This window comes from Labrus mixtus, chromosome 14, assembly GCF_963584025.1.
Source record: "Labrus mixtus chromosome 14, fLabMix1.1, whole genome shotgun sequence".
Taxonomy (NCBI): domain Eukaryota; kingdom Metazoa; phylum Chordata; class Actinopteri; order Labriformes; family Labridae; genus Labrus; species Labrus mixtus.
The window spans coordinates 9454301-9471899 of NC_083625.1; the positions used below are offsets into that span (position 1 = coordinate 9454301).

The window sequence follows — 17599 nt, forward strand, 5'->3', positions numbered from 1 at the left end:
AATGAAAACGTCCAATGTCATTGGATGGTTTTCTAGTTTGCATATTCTGACCATAACATAGAGATATTCCAAAAGTGATACTTAATATCCTCAAAATTAAGTATAGTTTTTCAGATTGATGAGAGAATCAAATAACTGTTTTTGTTCTGTTTTTCCCTCAGTATGCTCGATTTCTTTTTTGACAAAGAGGAATCTGCTTCACTCATGCAGCAAAGTATTTGCCCTTTATTAAGAAAGGTTTGCTAAATATTTGTATACAACCTGATCTAATTTCATGACAATGCGGTTAGTGTGAATTCAATGCTGGATTCGTCAATTTGCAGATTTGGCAGATTGCATTTTCGGGCTTGATGGCTATTGCGCAACTCTGCATGATAATGAGCAGGCGGGGCTGCCTGTTTGCTTCTGCATCCCCTCCTCCCAACTCAACACGTTGAACCCAGCAACCCGAAACGTTAAATTCCCCTTCACTACCTGCAAAGACAGACTTTTCTCAAACTTTGTCGACCGCCGTTCACTTACTTTACAATTATCCACTTTTTGGACCTCCCATCGAAATTGTTCCTCTTTGGGATCACTGATTCATGCGCTCCCGCAGGGTTTACAAGGTAAATAACTATTCATGCAATATTACATTTTGTGCTACACAACCACATGCAGAAAAATGATTATGTAATGAGTAATGAAAAGCTTCCACGTATCTGCACCCTAGGGTACTTGGTTTTGAGGTTACTCACGCGCGCAAGAGCTCTCGTCTGGGAAAACATTTCCGTGCGTAAAGTTGAATGGGTGCGTAGACACTTTAGTGTAAGCCCCCGTGCTGTTAACCGCATGTTGCTTTAGTTCAGACCCCATTTTAACTGCTCCTTAGTTAGTGCTGCTGTAACGCTTCTGAAACATGTAGACGAAATATCATTGAGTTGTATGATTTCATTTTCTTGCGACTTGTTGTACCCGATAAACAGATTTTAGAAATGATTTTGGTTTAACAGTTTAGTCTACTCAAAAGCATAGTCCGTAACAATTCTCCTGTAATATGAGAGAAGTGATTCCTTGGATGCTTGCTTCGAGCTGTCGCTGTTGGTGTGAGGAAGTTTGTGGCTGTTGTCTGGACTGGAGTGAAAGCAGCAAGTGTCCTCACATTGTAGACACAGGCATGCAAAACATGAAGCAAAACATGAAGCAAATCAAAAGTACTTATTTACAGTAGCTGTAAGTTAAAGCAACATTGTTAAAGTGGAAAGAATCCTGAGGAAAATCATCCAAATGTCAAGAGTGAAGGATTCCCCTGCTGCAGGGTTGCATTGTTTACAACCTCACAATTCAGCATTTTAGAGGTCATTGTTTTAAAGATAAAATTATCATAACAGGACTCGTTTCAGCTTTTAGTGTCGTAAAAAATTACCATTTGGCTGTACGTGTGATGGTATGGCAAAGGGTTGTGTTACATTAAGTGCCACTTCTAGAGAAGAGAGAGGCGTTATTTCCTCCTCTGGAAAAAATCAAAGTGTCACCCATTTCAGTAAAACACACATTTAGCAGGAACAGTAACAATCATAGGGGTTATTAAATCTCAGTTTATCTAGTCTGATGGATAGTTTCACAGCGGCAGGTTTTAAATCAACCAGGTTCAGTCGACTTAGACTTGAAAGCAGCAATTCAACCCACTGACTACATTTTGACATTTAAAATCGGACCATATTTTAAGAATGATTCAGAGACAAAACTTGACCTTTCCAGATCTCAGGGGTAACAGGTCGGACCAGTACCAGTCGGGGGTCTAACTTTAGCTGCTCTAAAAGTGGGTCACTAGTGAGTCGAGCTGCTGACTGCAGTGATGTATGTAGCCTATACAAATGCACTGAAGGCTGTGCATGGAAGCTTTCCAGGTTCACTGAGATTCTCGGGGAGGCTTTACCACGCTAAGGCTTCAAATTTCTTCGTCACTGCAGCTCCTGTCAGAGTTATGCGTCCCATAAGGCTGCCTATATTCCTAGTAATACCAGCATAGATTTCAATTTTCTCTGAACAGTGTAGCTTTTGTTTACCAATGGAAACCAGTCACATGTGGTATTTTTTATGTTAATTTGCCCCAAAAAAGTGTTTAAAATGTTGCCTAAGGGATTGCATATGCATGAATAAATAGTCTGCATTGTGTACACAATATTAATCAAGGGGTTATTAAGATGTTAGGTAATTATAATAATACCCAAACTGTGCATACCTGCAGAAGTGATACATTTTTCTAAGAGAAACAGATTCTGAGAAATATCAGTGCCAGTGGTCATAAATGTCACCTTAGTTAGGGTTTTATTTACTAAAGTTGATCGTTGATACTCCTTTTTTGGAAAGTTAATCACCCGGTGAGTTTTTTTTTTTCTGCATTGAATTTCTCATTACTGCGTTTATTTATCCGAGGAATCGGTGCCACCGCTGCTCACAAAGTCACTTTCTGACACTGCTCAAATCTCGATCAGTTCATGGTGACTAGTGAGGTCTAAACTGTCATCGTCAAGGTTGCCGTCAAACAGCAACACATCATCACTCTGTTTACTCACACCAAGTGATAAGATCTGGGTGGCATCATGTGTCCACAATGAAGCATGGAATAGGAACAGATGGGAATTGTCAACAAGTCGCGCTGAACATTACAATGCTGCTGACCATTCGTCGTCCTCAGTAAACGCAGTCAGCTGGATACCCACCATGATTGTATTTGCTTATAGCTGCACTGAATGACTCCAAAACTGTAGAGCTATCTACAAACCGTAGATCAGCATACCTTGTGTTTATTTTATTCTGTTGACATTATGCAGTGCAGCTCAATAAAAAAAAAAAACATCCAGAGCACCAGAGCTGTTTCCATTGCCTTTTCTATCAGGTATTCATGTGTCGTGATATGAGGGTGGAAAAATACGTTTTTGCTGAAGGGAACTCATTTAGCACGTCATCAAGTTACTGCCATATCAGTACAGTTATTATTGAAGGGCTTTAAATGTCAAATAGTGTAATATGTATGGTCTAATTTAATTGGTTCTAAGGATCACACCCCTTTTCCTGATCATCCACTCCCTCCCACTGAAGAGCACTGCCTCTGCTTTCTTCACATCTCATCTCGCACTGTTCTCGGCCAAATCATTTTTAAACCCACGGTGGTGTGCGCTGAGTTAAGAAGGGATTATAAATAATAAAGCCTATAAACAAATAAACAAAACCATTTAAGTCCAAAAACTGCATTCATGAGTTAAAATAATGTTACAGCCCACATTTTTTGCTGCTTTTGCAGATGAACTGGGTCACTGTGACTTTTTAAATGGATGCAGCTGCTTATCTGTGATTACGTAAGACTTTAATGTCATCCAGGGTTAATGCTATATAAATAAATTAATTGAACTTGTCACAGTCAGCCAACGGTCTGCTATATTTTGACCGTGCTTGTGTGCTGCATGAGAGTGTGCTGCTTGGAATAGCCGAGCCATGTGATTCCTCCAGATTCTATTTCGGAGCAGCAGCCGTCAAACACACTGCTCTTTTCACAGCAAGCTTGAGGAAGAGTTAAATAAATCCATCTTTTAATCTCTGTATCTGTCTTAGTTTTTGTAAAACACAACTCTTACATCGACAGGTGTCTGCAGGTGGATTCAGGTAAGAACTCAATTTTGTGACTTTGAAATGAGGCAACAGGTTGGTACCACTTTGACTTTGAGCTGTAGCATTGACTTTGTATTCAGCAACACTAACAGTGCATTTCACCATGCGTCCATTTGCAAACACGTGGTTGTTTCAAATTGTCAGTTCAAACTCACTTTTTGTTTGAAGAGCTGTGTTAAGAGAAAATGTGTCTTTCTTCCTAATTGTTGCATAACCGGTGTGTCCAGGTCAGACCAGGGTCATGTGGTTCATGTAGCCACTTTCTGCTGTTTTGGCGTGTGTGTGTGTGTGTGTGTGTGTGTGTGTGTGTGTGTGTGTGTGTGTGTGTGTGTCTGTTCATTCCTGTAAGCGCTTTATGATTGCTCAAAGATATTTGAATATTATTTTCACTCTGCATGTGTTTATTAATGAACTTCCCAGTTGTACAATAATGTGGCACCATAGCAGACGATTATAATAATCAGCTTTTGATTTATCCAGTTATTAACTATACTAATAAATGAATACTAATAAAAGCATTGGTTTAGCTGTCTTACTTTAGCCAGTAATACGTTAGACAATTTCTCCAACTGCTTTTTTCATTACAGCTTGTTTTGAACAGAAGGCTGAATGAAAGACATATTTTAAAATACTTATATATATATATATATCTATATATATAAAATAATTATTCCTATATTTTTGGACTTCATTAGCACAGTTACATTAACTGATCAGGTCACATGTCCAACACAAAAATTGTGGCGGTTGCTTTCCACATCATGTTTTAATTGGCTATGATAATCTCATAGGGACAATATATGGTGTAATCCTGGCCATGCTAGTGTGAAGGAACGTCTCTGCAGCCCAAACATTGAACTGTTAGCTGTTGGAATGCGCCCCTATTACTTGCCCAGGGAATTCACGTGCGCCATTGTTATAGCTGTTTACATCACACCGTGAGCTGATGCCGAGTCTGCGAGTGATGCCATTCACTCAACAGTTTCACAGCTTCAAGCCAGTGTTTGGAGCTGCCCTAAGAGACTGGACAAACTCATCAAGAAGGCCTGCTCTGTGACAGGCTGCAAGCTGGACTCTTTTGTAGTGGTGACAGAGAGGAGGACTCTTAACAAACTGTTATCCATTATGGATAATCCTGAGCACCCTCTGCACACCCTACTGGACAAACAGCAGAGCAGCTTCTCCAATACACTGATACAACTCCGCTGTCACAAGGACAGATACAAGAAATCTTTCTTACCGAAGGCCATAACTCTGTACAACAGCTCACCTCATGCGAGCAGAGAACTGTCATCATGATAATATCTGTCTCTCCATACTGTAATCTGTTCTGCACATGTTAAATTTACAAATTATCCCTGCACTCATGTTCACTTCATTTGTCTGTCTACTCGCCGTTATATTGAATAGTTTCTGCTGATAATATGTCTACACTCCTGCACTTTAACTTATGTATCACTGATTGCACAGCTCTGGACAGCTCCCTATACTGTCCATTTACAACTCTGTTTTGCACATTTACATTTAATCTTTCATATTTAAGACTAGTAATGCTTAGTTAAATCCTGGTTGTATATATTCCCATTCTTAGTTTTGATATTTTTAGTGCTTATTTACTTTGTATTTAATATTATATTGTGTTTAAATTTGCTAATATTGTGTTTTTTGCTCATATTGTGTGTTTGGACAACCTGCTGCTGTAACGTCACAATTTCCCAGTTTGGGATCAATGAAGTAATTCTATTCTAGTCTATTCTATTCTATATTCAGTATTCTCATATCATTTAAGAAAAATTTGAGACATTGGATCAAGCATATTTTTACTAATTTAAAAAAAAAACACACAATTATTAGTGTTACTGATGAGTTTTCTGTTAATCTAATGGTCAAAAATTGGACTGATTGTTGCCTCTGTAATTAAAAGGCTCATTACCACACTGTAGGCTGATGATGGTCAGCAGTCCCACAATAGCATACAAATGGAGAGCATGCACGTGTGTAATTCTTTCCGCATCATATCTAAAGAACATCCAGTGAGCGTCACTGCGGACATGCAACACCATTCATGATTAATGACGCTATGCAAACAATAGTGACCTCTACAACACTAGATGGCAGCTACACGCAGGAGAGACATGATTGAATGTGTTCTGAAGGTGTTGTTATTCCTTTTCCATTATGTAGACAGTAAAGTGCGTGATGGAATTGTTTCTTGCGGAAGCTCCCTCAGCTCAGGGTTTAGGTTACTTCTTAATAATTGATTTAGTTTTAATGTGTTTCCTGGCTGTGGCCTACCCAACTGTGAGAAAACTGTAGTTGTTGTTGTGACTCATCTTTGAACAACTGCCCCATTGTCGCTCTGTTTAGCCAGGGGAGTGCTGCGAGTGTGATCTTTGTTTGTTTACCACTCACTGCTTTCTCTGGACATTGGCACTGACACTTGCGTGGTTGGAAACGTGTACACGAGCCTGAATGTTTTCTTGAAGGAAAGAGTGTCTGCATGCAAGGTCATCGGCCTAGCTTACCATCATGTGGAAGTTTCCATTAGGTGTGACAAAGACTGTGGCACTGCCTACACGACCCCTCTGGGTGTCTGTTCTGGTGTTAGTGGGTTCTGGACAGATGCCATTGAGGAAATGGGTCACAGTGTTAATTGTTTCTGCATGGTAGTCACTCAGTTCTCAGTTTCTCTGCTATGACAGATACGACTGGCCTTACAAGCAGTCTGATATCGTTTGAAGCCCATCCCCTCTTTTTTTCCCCCCAATTCCATTTCTCCACCTAGTCTTTTGCCTTCCAAATTATATCAAGTATTCCCTCTTAGTATATGAGCTCAGCAGTGGGGAATGTTCTCGAGATATTGGACAGACTACTGACCCAAAGACTCTTCTCAGCAATAACGAGATGCTCTGTCTGACCTCCAGAGGTTATAGAGACAGTTTAAACTATGTTCCTTCTCATCTTTGTTCTTGAACATGCAACACCCAATTTTTTAATTTGTTTCCTGTTTACTCTGCGCACAGAAAAAAGTGGTGTATTTTCTTGTTAGTACTGTATGACTACAGTAGGGTGGGGGGGGGGGGGTGGAGTGTTAACACTGGTCGTTTTTGTTTCCTCTTCTCTGTGTGGGAGTATCTTCAACGCAGTGATGAGTCTCCACAGTCTGCTTCAAGGAAGTGTTTCTGTGTCATGAGTTATGATTCTCTTTGTTGGTACTGAACAGTCTGTTCGAGGGCCCTGCCTCCTCTCCTTTGAGTTGTGTTATATAACTCATGTCTGTGACATGAATAAGATGGATGATCCCTATAGGCTCTTGGTTTCTTGGCTGGCAGGCACACATTGTGGATTTCGGTTGAGTTATGCAACACCCAAGGAAACTGTTCTACTTACGAAAAGTTTGTCAAGGGCAAGTGAACCCCATTCAGCAAATGAATGTTGCACTGAACCACTCTGTGTATTTGTGTTCAACCGAGTCTTTAGACTACTTGGTTTGGATGATTCTTTCAGACATCTTAATTAAATGGACAGTGATGTTCGTTGGACTTTTGAGGATGATACTGATACAGACTTAAGAGACGAAGAATTCACCTACTATGGATAAGGCTGCCAATACAGTAAAAGTTTGAGAATGACAAAAAAAAGTATGGCTATGGGCTGCTTTGGTACCAACATTACATGAAAATGTATTCAGAAGATTGAACTTCATAGAACTTCGATAGAGTACAAAGGGATTAAACACTTCTAATTAATCCTGAACCTTGAATTTTGCATAATATGTTCTGTGAATAAAGATTTCATATCGCTGAATTATAGTAGCTATATATGCTTTTACCGATATCACATTGCAGATGACATTGGCCAATCCATTTATCTGTCAGTTGCTACAGGACAGAGCTGACTTGACTCATGTTATTGGCAATACTAAGAACAAAAAGTTCTGCACTGATTTGAAGTCACTGGAGTCAAATGTAAGCGTAAGAAACTTGATATCACTGTCCCTCATTCTGTCTCTCCTTTGCCTCCCATTAGGGTGTCAGTGACCTTTCCCCCTCTCCCCTGTGACCTTAGAACCCCAGACGTTCTTCTCCCCCTCCCCTTCCTGAGGTCAGACCGAGATCCATGGCACTGCAGAGTCTCCTGGGATTTGGGAAGCAGTTGCTGAGGGTGAAGGTGGTGGACTGTAACTCAGAGGACTCCCGTCTGTCTCGATGCCTTAACACGTTTGACCTGGTGGCCCTGGGCGTGGGCAGCACGCTTGGTGCTGGCGTCTATGTGCTGGCTGGTGCTGTTGCACGTGAGAACTCTGGTGAGTTGAAATGACTGTATATGGTCAGAATGTATCTCATGGCCTTTATTATAAAGCTTCTAATCACATGCTGCTGTTGTCCCCCATAGGTCCTGCCATTGTTCTGTCTTTCCTGATAGCAGCCCTCGCCTCAGTGATGGCTGGTCTATGCTATGCAGAGTTTGGAGCTCGTGTTCCCAAGACAGGCTCAGCTTACCTTTACTCCTATGTGACTGTAGGTGAACTCTGGGCCTTTATCACTGGATGGAACCTCATCCTCTCCTATATCATTGGTAAATTGTACATAAAAACAGAGCTAAAAGCTTGGTGAAAAACCTGTAAAATAGATCCCTTTACATGTACTTAGACTGCTTTTCTTTATCTTAGGTACCTCCAGTGTGGCCCGGGCATGGAGCGCCACCTTCGATGAGCTGTTAGGGAGGCGCATAGAGGCATTCAGCAGAGAGTACATGTACATGAATGCACCGGGCGTCTTAGCAGAATACCCTGATGTGTTCGCTGTTTTTATCATAATCACCCTCACTGGTAGGGAAACTTCCTTCTTTCTGTCTCTCTATTGACTTTTATATCTTATATTATTCTTTCTTTTCTGACAAACTCAAACTTTTTTTCCCTTTTTCTTTCTTTCTGTGTCTTCTTTATTTTCTAAGGTCTGTTGGCATTTGGTGTCAAAGAGTCAGCCATGGTGAACAAGGTCTTTACCTGTGTCAACATCCTAGTGCTGTTGTTCATGGTGGTCTCTGGCCTGGTCAAAGGTACTTTAAAGAACTGGCAGCTTGACCCGGAAGAGATCCTATATGCCAATCATACCAGTAACTCCAGCTTCAAGTAAGGACATGACTTTTTCACAAATGGAATATGTTTGGTGATTTCATTGTAATGTTTTTCAGATACTCCGTTCCATATTTTTGGAACTACTTCTGACCTTTAGGCAGACTAACTCTTCAAAGTGAAAAATCCATTCAATATTATTGGGTGTTTTTTGTCTTACAGTCTGACAGGCATCCTGCCTACCAAGGAGAGTTTAGGAGTGGGCGGCTTCATGCCCTTTGGTTTCTCCGGCGTCCTATCGGGAGCTGCTACCTGCTTTTACGCCTTTGTCGGATTTGACTGCATCGCCACCACAGGTCAGTTCTAACGAAACCAGGAAACACTTACTCTCTGTGCCCTGTTCTGTGCTTACATGTCTCATTCCCACTGCCTCATGGGTATGTTTAAGTTTTGGGGGGAGAGGGGGGGGGGGGGGGGGGGGGGTTGTAACAGAATCAGCAACTGGAACCATTTCAATCCTGAGCTTGTCTAAACGTCCACCAGTGTTACATAAGAGGGGCAGGGCAGTTTAATGCACTTGGCCAAATTTTTCTCTTGGCTGAATGCCAAGCACTCTAAGGCAGGTTAGGGGTGCAAATCGTGATATGAGGTTGGGTTGTTCCCCAAAGTTTCTCCTCACTGTGTAGATTTGCACCTGTGAATGGTTGTCTAGATGCATGTAGTTCCTTGTAATCGATTCAAGCTGTCTTGGCTGAAATAAAAGGAAAGTTTCTTTTGCAAGCCTTCTTCAGGGCCCCCTGGTTTTTCCCACCCCTCTTTTTCCTGAATTCTAATTGGCTAGTGGGACGTTAACCCTGAATGATTGCTTGAGTTAAACTTGTACGGGCTTGTCTGTCACACACACACTCAGCCTGCTCCACAGCCATTATATCATCTGTCCGTGTGTGTTTGAGTGTGTGTGTTCTGGCTAACCTAGAGTTAAATTTGTATGAGGCCATAACCCCCCCCCCCCCCCCCCCCCCCCCACACACACACACACACACACACACACACACACACACACATATAGGCAGACATAGGCACATATACACCATCATAACTGATACCGCTGCCATGCATATGACCCCATTCCCTCTAATATTGTGGGCCAATCAGTCTCTGTTGCCTGCCACGATAAGTGGTGTAAAAAAGACCCAGACAGCGTCAAACACGCTCCATCGTTGCAATGTGATTTCACAGCAGAACAGGACGTGAGTGTTTGACTGAGGAGCTGTGTTGCGTAATCACCTGTAGCTGAATGGTTTGGGTTTTTTTTTTTTTTAGGTCTTGTGGGTGCGCAGGAAAAATAAACTCCTTGTTCAATTTGTTGCAAAACACACCACAAAAACGTTTGCAGAGTTTTGCGTCTGTTTGCCCAGTTTTCTACGCTTACTAGAGTGACTGGTCTGTACAATTCAGGATCTGCTCAAACCTTTGAAATATGAAGGCAAATTAAAAATTGAATTAAAAATAGAATAAAATCAAGCTATAAGAGTGTTGTTGTCTGATTGGGCAATACATAAGTAGAGCTGTACTTTTAACTCCCTGTCCACTGTCTCTGTTCACTCTCCACATCCTAGGTGAAGAGGTGAAGAACCCCCAGAGAGCCATCCCTATTGGCATCGTATCATCACTGCTCATCTGCTTTGTAGCCTACTTTGGTGTTTCTGCAGCCCTCACCCTCATGATGCCTTACTACCTGCTGGACAGCAACAGCCCTCTGCCTGTAGCCTTCAACTATGTGGGTTGGGGAGGAGCCAAATATGCTGTTGCTGTAGGCTCTCTGTGTGCTCTGTCCACTAGGTAAGCAGTAACATACAGCTGCATTGTTTTTGCCATTAGATATAAGTGCACGCTCATTTACTTCAGTCCTTTTTTTTTTGTGATAAAGATTGGGACACATGCACTTATAGACGTTTCTGTGTGTATGTGTGTGTGACTGTTTGAATGTATATTTAACTAAAGAGGGCATTTGAGCCCGCATCTAAAAATAACAGCACTGCTTAGAATATATGGGCCCGGCAGTGTAAGTATGAGATTATGTAAGACGACCTCATGTCACCGAGGGCAACAGCAAGCTGCATTTTTGATAATAAACACACGTTTTACATGGTTTCCAAAGGTGGTATTATAAGTTCTTCATTGTGCTCATTCTTTTTGGACTATGACTTCAATATGGCTGAATGTTCTTAAAAGGTCAGGTTACTGGGTGTGAACATATGTGTAAGCATCTTTCCTTCTCACCGCTATTGTTCATATGCCATGCCCAATTTCAAGCGTATTGTGTTTTGTAAATGTTTACTGTGTGATGTTCCTTGTATTTGCGAGCTGGTGTCTTTCTTAACTAATGTTTCACGGCATTCTTGTGGGTGTAAGTGTGGATACTATATATCCTGGTCTTCCCCCCCTGGTAGCCTGCTGGGTGCTATGTTCCCTATACCCCGTGTGATCTGGGCTATGGCTGAGGATGGGCTGCTTTTCAAGTTTATGGCCGGGATCAGCCCCCACAGCAAAACCCCAATAACTGCAACCCTCACCGCTGGCATAGGGGCAGGTGAGACACTAACACGCATGTTTCAAAAACAGCATCCAATGTTCACTGTGGCCGCTTTTCATGCTGCTGGGCTGAGCTGTGCCAGGTTGCCTACTAATGCTCTGGCCTGCATATATGAACTTATTTCATTTTTGTTTAAAATGAACAAGCCACAAAACAGCCCTCCAGCGTGTAAAGCGCACCTCTAACTGTTTCTTATCCTGTCTTACATGGTCAGGTTTTTTTGTTCAGAAAGTCCAGGTTACACTTTATAAGTCCTCTAACCTTTGCCAGTGGATATAGTTTGTGTTTACTGAACGAAAGAGGCGTTTCTACCTGCATCTTGGTGTGTTTATAAGGTCTAAAATACCAAACTAAACTGCATGCTGAACAAGATGTTTTCACTTCAGAAAGGAGAGTAACAGCATGTGGTGCACTGAATATTTGCTTTTTAAGGGAAGGAAAGTTTGCATGCCAGCCTAAGAATATATTTCATTAGGTATCGTTCCCCTGCGAGTGTAGGGCAGTCAGTTTTGTCCCCTATTGTAAACCTCCAACCGAAATCCACACCTTCTGTCTTACCGACTGTATTAGTGTCCTTTTGATAATCCTTCCTCTTTCTTCCCTACTGACCTCTTTCAATCCTTACGTTGCCCGTGTCCCCTACCCTACCCCCAACAACTTTCATCCCAATCTGATGTTTTCCTACCCACTCCTTCCCAAGTCTGTTGGGTTCCATGTTCCCCCTCCCCCGAATCATCTTTGCCATGGCTCGGGATGGCCTGCTCTTCTCCTTCCTGTCCCGTGTCAGCGAGAGGAAATCCCCCATAACGTCCACTGTGACCGCCGGGGTTATGTCTGGTAAGATGAATAGGGAGTGTTAAAATTATGGAGGTATAGAGAATTTATAGGTCTGGGTTTGATGTTTGATTTGGGGGGGGGGGGGGGGGGGTTAAGAGGATAGGTCATAAAGTGAGGCTATAGAACAGTGCAGTCATAGTCCATAAAAAATCAACTGTAATCAAAAAGTATGTGAAGTTGAAGAGTAGAAACCTGCATGGGGAATGAAGTTGAGCACTTTGTTTGTTTAAATAGTCATCAGTTAGCATGTTAGCAGGCTTAATAAGCTAAATAATATGGAGGTGCTTTAGCAGACCTGGTTACCAATCCTTTTTAGTGGCGTTTATGTTTTTATAAAACACCTACCTCTGATTAACTTTTGTTTTATCTCTTCACAAAAAAGTCTACCGCCATGCTGTAATCTGCTGCTGAAAAAATGCTTTGAAAAAAAAATACTACTAAGCAGATGAAGTGTTACCACCATGATAGATTAGATACTAAGCATGTTAACAGGCTAGCATATGTGAAATGTGAAGATTTCTTAAAAAATAACAAAAGATTTCTTTAAAAAATTTAATTAGATGATATAAGTTTTTTTTTGTTTTTTTTTTAGGAATACCTGGAATATGAAACGATAACAACTTATAATTGCAAATACATGTTTGACCCACTTATGCATCTAGGGATACAAATAGGCTTTTAACCCGCAGACGTATGGAATGTCAGAGAAAACAAAAAAAGTCAGAGGTTGTTATGATGACACTAAAGCTGTGTGTTCAACTCTCCCTCCTTTCATTGTCTTGCTTTCTAAAGCTATCATGGCATTTCTGTTCGACCTGAAGGACCTGGTGGACCTTATGTCAATAGGAACGCTGTTGGCTTACACACTGGTGGCTGCATGTGTCCTCGTACTCAGGTCAGCATTTTCACAAAGTGTTCAAAGTTCATGTTTTGTATGTATGTGAGCCTGTAATCACACTGGCAAGAAGTCAGGGGAAAAAGTAATTTTGAAATATTGAAGTTGGTCAAGCACTAGGCTGGCACATAATTTGATCAGCCTTTCTGCTTCAACATCTAGGAACATTTTAGGAAATAGGGAAAATCAGCCACTTTTATAGAAAGCATAACTCGAAAATGAACAGTGCACTAGTTTTGCAATTTGCTCCTTATCACTGCATTACCACTGGGACTGGCAAGTATTTGAAGTGATGTACATACAGTGTTGGGATGCCTTTAAAAAAAAAAAAGCATGGTGTGTTCTTTTGTTTTCCTTTCAGGTACCAGCCTGAGCAGCCTAGTCAGGTGTATGAGATGGCCAGTACCCTGGAAGAGGACATGAGTGACGGCATCAGTGTCCCAAGTATGGGCATCCTGCCAGGTGTGGAGGAGAGGTTCAGCTTCAAGACCCTCCTGTTCCCAGACAACAATGAACCATCAGCACTTTCAGGCTTCTCTGTCAACATCTGCGCCTCCTTGCTGGGTAGGTGATGAAATACAAGAAGTGTAAATGAAATGGTGAATTTGTGTTTTTACTTCTGCAAGGATGCCACAAAGATTCTTATTTTGCTTTGAATCCAAAGTAAAAGTTTTAATTTCTACTGAATTTATAGTGTTCATGTCACTTCTGCATAATACAAAATAATAGAAAATATGAATGAACTTCTGCAGGAACATTGATCCTGGCGTTCAGTGTGCTCGCAGTGCAGGGTGGCACTGCTTCTTGGAACATCGTAATCCTCAGTGTCATCTTCATGGTGTGTGTCTTTCTCACCTTCGTCGTCGGGAGGCAACCAGAGAGCAAGACAAAGCTTTCTTTCAAGGTTTGATTTGAGAAACTCTCTCTATGTTAGGTATTTTGGACCAAAAACACAAACGGTTAGATTATTTTTAAACTGTGCTTCTTATTTGTGTGTCTGTCCTTTTCTTTAGGTTCCACTGCTACCCTTCCTTCCAGTCGTCAGCATGTTTGTCAATGTTTACCTGATGATGCAGCTTGACAGAGGCACTTGGATACGGTTTTCTATCTGGATGGCGATAGGTAGGTCAACAGAGGAGTATTAAATGGACTTTCTAGATGCAGACATGTCACTGATCCCTTAAAGTGAAAATGTTTCAGGCTAAGGCGTCACCCGTATATACTCCTCAACAAATACAATCAGGTTAATAATGTATTTTTGGTTGCTTTTTTTATCTTCATATGTATTATTTCAGAATTTTGGGTTAAACCAGCAGAAAATAGAAACTGTTTTTGGCAGTATATCAAGCATTGGGTTTTGAGAGTTGGTGGCCAAATGTATACATGGACGCTGTAAAGCGTATTATTATGATCATGGTAAAAGTTTCTTATATATTTTTACTAGAGCCCGACCGATAAATCGGCCAGCCGATAATATCAGATGATATTAGCTTATCAAGTGACTATCGTATCGGCTTATGTTATTGCAGATATGCACAGATACTGTATAACTAGATTAATTTTCCACTGAAATAGCATTTCATTTAAGAAACGTCGAATTATACTAGGAGTTCTCTTTCTGGCTGTAAGCAATATCACTCTCCAGATAGTGAAGCGGTGATCAATGTACATGCACAGTTACTTTCCAGTTGAGTGACCATCTTGTCTAGGTTATACTGTATATCTTTTCCACAAGTGTTTGCATTTGAGGGATCAACGCAATAATTGTGTTCAAACAGATCAAACATAGATCAAAGAAAGAAATTTACCTCTGTATCGATATTGGATTTTTTTTCTCCTCAATATCGGTATCGGCCCCAAAAAATTACATATCGGTCGGGCCCTAATATTTTCTTGCAATCAAAAGGTGACTTTCAAATATAAGTGGGACTTCAATAAATAGCCTCGAGCACTCAAGATGATAACTGTTAGTATGAAAAAAAACAGTCTATACTTTTGAAAAGGTAATGATAACGTTGTATCTTGTTCTCCTCTTCCAGGTTTTGTAATATACTTCTGCTACGGCATCCATCACAGTACTGAGGGCTCCTTATCCCGCTCGTCTCCAGAAACAGAGATGGAAGGCGACGGTGAATCAGAGGCCAGGTCCACAGAAAAGGAGGCCTTCCTGCACTATGGGATCGAAGCCAGGGAAGAGGACGATGGAGATTTGTAGGAAGCCTTAGAACATGCTGCTTACATTTCAACCTGCCCTGACGCCGGTCTGTCTGTGTAAGACTATTTTTGACAGCACAACTCCCAGTCCCTCACTGGCAGTACTCCTCTTTGAAGGAAGTTTTAATGTGTAACCTTGACCTAAAATTCAGAAACCTGTGACCCCCCCCTTTGACTGCTGGTTAGAACAACAGGATTTCTGAAGCTATAATTGAAGTGCTCCTTCATGTTACATCAGTATTTTGAAATAGTTTTGTTAAACCTTTTGTTGCCCTTGAGCTTCAGAGGCATGTTATCGCTGGCTAACTGATGAGGGAGGGCTCAGGCTAAACACATGACTCATGTCAGTGTTTCTGGGAGGTTCTGGGAGACAATAATATTTGTTTCTCCTCAGGATGGGTCACAAAATCTTCTCTGGAGAGTGTCTGGGTTACATTGCTGGCAGTGGGACAATGTGCACATGTGGTAACAGCTTTTGTCTGGGTGCCTTTCTTCCGATTACAACATGTATATATTAACATAAATCCGAAAAAATCTGATTTAAAGGTTAGTGAGAAATACAGATTGTGCTAAACCTTTTTCCAATTCTTGTGCAACCGAATGATTGAAATGATCTCCAACAGGCTGATAAGTGGCAGGATTTCACAATACATTGCAACACAATCGCCGTGATAATAATATAATTTCTCTTGTTCACAAACCGGAAAGGCTAGATGGCCGATGGCTGTGAACGTTGGCCGGCGGACAGGAAGCCATAGCTTACAGTTAGCATGAGTCAAACCCTTAAGTCCAAAGGATTGCTTTAATACCATCTGAGGTCCAAGGCTTTTTTTGCAAAAGGGAAAGCTTGGCCTCCCTGGGTGTTAGAGTATTAGCAGGGAGCAGTTTGGAAAATAATCAGCCATGGATTTGGCTGCATATTATGATGCAGAAACAGCTGTAAAAATACAGTTTAGCAACATCTCCTGTTGGAATCTGAGTTACTAAGATTTAAATAGAGATTTGAGGAAGATTTAAAAGCAGGACAACATTTGCATAGTCAAATTTGATCAAGAGTTGTGGCGCTGGATAGCCTAGGGGTTATGTCGCATACTCCTTTTTATGGAAGCTATTTTCATCCAAGCAGGCGGCCTTCCTGTCCTTGGGTCCCTGTTTCCTACTCGATCCACCGCCATCCCCCTATACAGTATGTGTGAAACAGTCCCAAACAATGTTAAAAAGAGTTACCTGATTTGACATTTAGATGAACATTTTCTAAATTACAGTCTACAATATGAACTATCTGCTGCTCTTAGTAAATACATAAAATGTGAATTGTGAAACATGCTAAACATTAGTTCAGGACATTGACAGCTGATGAATGTCTGACAGTGTCACTAAAGATGGTAGTTGATTTTTTTTTTCACAGTGCTGGCTGCTGTGTGTCTTTTGCATGTGAAGCGTGTCACAGTTCCTCAAAAAAAAAAACAGATCAACTTTTTTTTTTTTGGATGTTCAATCTGGATAAATGTTCTCTGTGATGTTTGTTAATGTCTTCTTATCATCCAGACCCTTACATATCGTAACTTCTGTGTCTTTCAGACGTTGAATCTGAATAAAGTTAACGTTTTTAATTAGGTAAACATACAAATCATTTCATCAGGCAGATTTAACCATTTATGTAAATGATTGAACAGAAACATTGATGCATTAACTTTCACCTACATTACCCACATTGCAACTTGATTGTTGACAATCAGTTGGAGAGTTTGTTGTGACAGCTTGTTGCAGCTAATTAAACCTCAGGCCACTGGCCTCCATCAGGTTTACAGGCCTGAGGGTCTTACTCACTCATCATTCATTAACCTATTTCTAACACCACAAATCCAGATTTGTGTTTATTTTCAATCATGTAGTCTTCATCCTAATCAATTGACATCACTTCAGGCAATTTATGAGTATGTGCAGCTTGCTCTACAGCCACAAAAGGTACAACACAATTAGTATCCCTTCATACATCATTTTAGACCTTGTCATTGATGCTAAGCTGATGAATAAAATCTGTCGAGAGGTCAAAATGTGTAATCAAGATTGTATATATAAAGTATTGTTCATATTTCTCAGTAAATTATTTGTAAATTGTAGAAAAGGCGTTTACTAAGTCACCCTGTTTGTGTCTGACATGCTCTGTACATTGTGTTTACATATTTTGTAAATCCTCACTGCCTTCACCGCCTTCATTTATCATCAATGCCGTTTTAAGAGCTATAGACACAGGATGCATCACTGCAGTAGAAACATGATTCCTGGAGTAGTAATGAGCTGCTGTAATGCTGCTTATGGCCGTTAC

The 17599-nt window shown here is 41.0% G+C and overlaps 1 protein-coding gene across 4 annotated transcripts; it reads left to right on the forward strand.

The window, feature by feature from the left end:
- Positions 1 to 422: 422 nt before the first annotated feature.
- Positions 423 to 16304, forward strand: slc7a1a (solute carrier family 7 member 1a). 4 transcript variants are annotated; one of them, XM_061054937.1, is made up of 14 exons: positions 423 to 608; positions 3626 to 3645; positions 7720 to 7957; positions 8047 to 8229; positions 8324 to 8482; positions 8608 to 8785; positions 8951 to 9084; positions 10348 to 10570; positions 12025 to 12161; positions 12954 to 13056; positions 13418 to 13620; positions 13809 to 13960; positions 14070 to 14178; positions 15096 to 16304. In XM_061054937.1, exons 3-14 carry the CDS (start codon positions 7771 to 7773, stop codon positions 15269 to 15271), a joined length of 1944 nt encoding a protein of 647 aa, XP_060910920.1. In that variant the 5' UTR covers positions 423 to 608; positions 3626 to 3645; positions 7720 to 7770; the 3' UTR covers positions 15272 to 16304. The 4 variants fall into 4 exon arrangements, with proteins under 4 accessions (XP_060910920.1, XP_060910917.1, XP_060910918.1 ...); XM_061054934.1 differs by lacking the exon at positions 3626 to 3645 and having other exon boundaries at positions 453 to 608; XM_061054935.1 differs by lacking the exon at positions 3626 to 3645 and having other exon boundaries at positions 471 to 608; positions 7681 to 7957.
- Positions 16305 to 17599: the final 1295 nt, after the last annotated feature.